Below are 2,730 nucleotides of genomic sequence, written 5' to 3'. Positions count from 1 at the left end.
CAGAGAGAAGGGATGGGACACACCTTCTCAGGAAAGCCTTTCAGGAGCCAGCAGTTAATGTCCTTAGCAGCAGAGAGCCACCCTGCCCAGGCATCTCCCCTCTACTAGGAGAGAGCAGGGCTTCTGTGTGTGGCCATTGACATGTTAGACTCGTACACATATTGATCCGATGGTTCATTGTTCACCCAAGCCCTTGGCAAAGGTCACTGTCTCTGCTCCCATTTTACAAATGGGAGCAGAGAGGCGAAGATTAATTTTCAGAAGTGATTAATGTTCCTGGTGCCCATCCTGATTCACGTTGGCCCTTAAGCCCCAAATGAAGTCTGGAGCGGGGTTAATTAAGGTGTCCCTTGCCCCTCTCCCAACACTGCCAGACACGTCCGTTGCTTGTTGTCATTGTCTTTTCCCACAAACTCCTTCACCCTTCATCCTGTGCCAACCCTCAAACCGGCTCTGAGACTTGCCTCTGAGGCTGCTTCCAAAACCCACATTTCCCATGCCGCCCAAACGATCTCAGATCCTCATTTCTTGGCCCTTGGTGCTTTAACCTATGGGATGTTTAGGAAGGAGCTCCCGCCTTCCCAGGGTCCGAGTTTACCGAAAAGGTAAATCAGGGCTTTTAATGTCCGAGTAGCTCCTGATGACTGCAGGGTTCAGCGGCTCGGGACCGGGGCTACTCCGGAGAGTAACTGCCCAAAGCCGCAGGGCAGAGGGGCCCGAGCCGCCCCCAGAGACCCACCCGGTGCCCGGCGGGTCGGAGGCAGCGGGACGGCGGGGCGGGCTCTGCGGCAGGCTGCTCCGGAGCGCGCCGGGCCGGGCCACCACGGGCACTGGTGCCGTACCGGGCCGCTGGTGCCGCCGCCGCGCGGTCCGGCCCGGTCGGGTCCGTCGGTGCCGCCGTCGCGCCCAGGCACGTGCCCCCGCTCCCGCCAGCGCCCCGACCCCGCGCCTCCGCGCTCTCGGCCGGCCCACGTGGCCGACCGCAGCTCGGCATGAATGAACCGCCCTCCGCCAATCGGCGGCCGCCCCGCCGGCGGGCGCGGGCGGGCTCCCCCGCCGAGCGCTTCCGCCGGCCAATCCCGCGGCGGCGGCCGCCCGCCGGCGGCCAATGGCGGCGGGGAGCGCGGGGCGGCGCCCCGCGCCGGCGGCGCCCTATGGCGGAGCGGCGCGGGCCGGCGGCGGTGCCGGGCGGGCCAATGGGGCGCGGGGGCGGGGCGGGCGCGCGGCGGCCCGGCGCCCCGGCGCGCGGCTCTAAAGCGCGGCGCGGGGCGGCGCGGCGCAGACCGGCATGGCCGCCACCGCGCAGTACCTGCCGCGCAGCGCCGCGCTCATGCACCCCGACGGCGACCGGCTGCACCAGGGCACCACGTACCGCGAGGTGCAGAAGATGATGCACCACGAGTACCTGCAGGGACTGGCCCCCGCCGCCGGGCACGCCGTCGGGCTGGCGCACCACCAGTGGCTGCCCAGCGCCGGCACGGACTGGGGCAGCGGCGGGGGCGGCGGCGGCGGCGCGCACCTCCCGCCCGCCGAGCACGCCAAGGGCGGCCCGCCGGGGCCCCGCGAGGAGCTGTCCGCCGCCGCCTTCCACCACCGCCCGCCCCTGGTGCACCCGCCGGCTGCGGGCGGCGCGGCGGGCGGCTGGGCGCAGGGCGGCGGGCACCACCTGCCGCCCATGTCCCCGCCGTCGGGGCAGCCGCTGCTCTACGCGCAGCCGTACGCCGGCCTCAACGGGATGCTGGGCCCGCCGGCGCCCGCGCTGCACCACGGGCTGCGCGACCCGCTGGGCGCCGAGGAGGCGGGCGGCCACGATCTGGCGGCCTCGCCGCCGCCGCTGGGGCCTCCCGAGCCGTCGGACGAGGACGCGCCCAGCTCTGACGACCTGGAGCAGTTCGCCAAGCAGTTCAAGCAGCGGCGGATCAAGCTGGGCTTCACGCAGGCCGACGTGGGGCTGGCGCTGGGCACCCTCTACGGGAACGTCTTCTCGCAGACCACCATCTGCCGGTTCGAGGCGCTGCAGCTGAGCTTCAAGAACATGTGCAAGCTGAAGCCGCTGCTCAACAAGTGGCTGGAGGAGACGGACTCCAGCACGGGCAGCCCCACCAACCTGGACAAGATCGCGGCGCAGGGCCGGAAGCGCAAGAAGCGCACCTCCATCGAGGTGGGCGTCAAGGGCGCCCTGGAGAACCACTTCCTCAAGTGCCCCAAGCCCTCGGCACACGAGATCACCTCCCTGGCGGACTCCCTGCAGCTGGAGAAGGAGGTGGTGCGGGTCTGGTTCTGCAACCGGCGGCAGAAGGAGAAGCGCATGACGCCGGCCGGGGTCCCGCACCCGCCCATGGAGGACGTTTACGCACAGGCGGACACGTCGCCGCTGCACCACGCGCTGCCCGGCGCCGTGCAGTGACTGTCCGGACCCGCCGCCGCGGCCCCGACGGCGGCGGAGCGGAGCGGGGCGGGCGGCGGGCGACGCGCTTTAATTTATTCCTCAGACTGGCCCGGCCGTGCCCGTCCCCGCCGGAGCCGCCCGCGGCCGCCGCAGCAGTAGCCAAAGGTTTGCGACCTCTAATTTATTCCCTTCCTCGCGGGGCGGCCCCGTCCCGTTCCGTTCCTTCCCCGCTCCGCCGGCCCGGGCTCGCCCGGAGGACGCCGCGGTACCACCCCCGGCCCGTTTCTATTTATTTTCTAACCGTGAGCGCGGAGCTCTCCCCCTCCCGTTGGTGGGTTCGG

General features: G+C 70.5%; 1 protein-coding gene across 1 annotated transcript; it reads left to right on the top strand.

The window, feature by feature from the left end:
• The first annotated feature begins 1,288 nt into the window (after positions 1 to 1,288).
• On the top strand, positions 1,289 to 2,407 carry POU3F1 (POU class 3 homeobox 1). The gene has a single exon (XM_074162102.1). The coding sequence runs from the start codon at positions 1,289 to 1,291 to the stop codon at positions 2,405 to 2,407; it is 1,119 nt and encodes a 372-aa protein (XP_074018203.1).
• Positions 2,408 to 2,730: the final 323 nt, after the last annotated feature.

This window comes from Numenius arquata, chromosome 21, assembly GCF_964106895.1.
Source record: "Numenius arquata chromosome 21, bNumArq3.hap1.1, whole genome shotgun sequence".
Classification (NCBI taxonomy): domain Eukaryota; kingdom Metazoa; phylum Chordata; class Aves; order Charadriiformes; family Scolopacidae; genus Numenius; species Numenius arquata.
This window is presented reverse-complemented; position numbering and strand designations above follow the sequence as displayed.

What these genes read in the sequence shown, in the direction of transcription:
- POU3F1 (XM_074162102.1), top strand. Translation starts at nt 1,289, where the DNA reads ATGGCCGCCACCGCGCAGTACCTGCCGCGCAGCGCCGCGCTCATGCAC.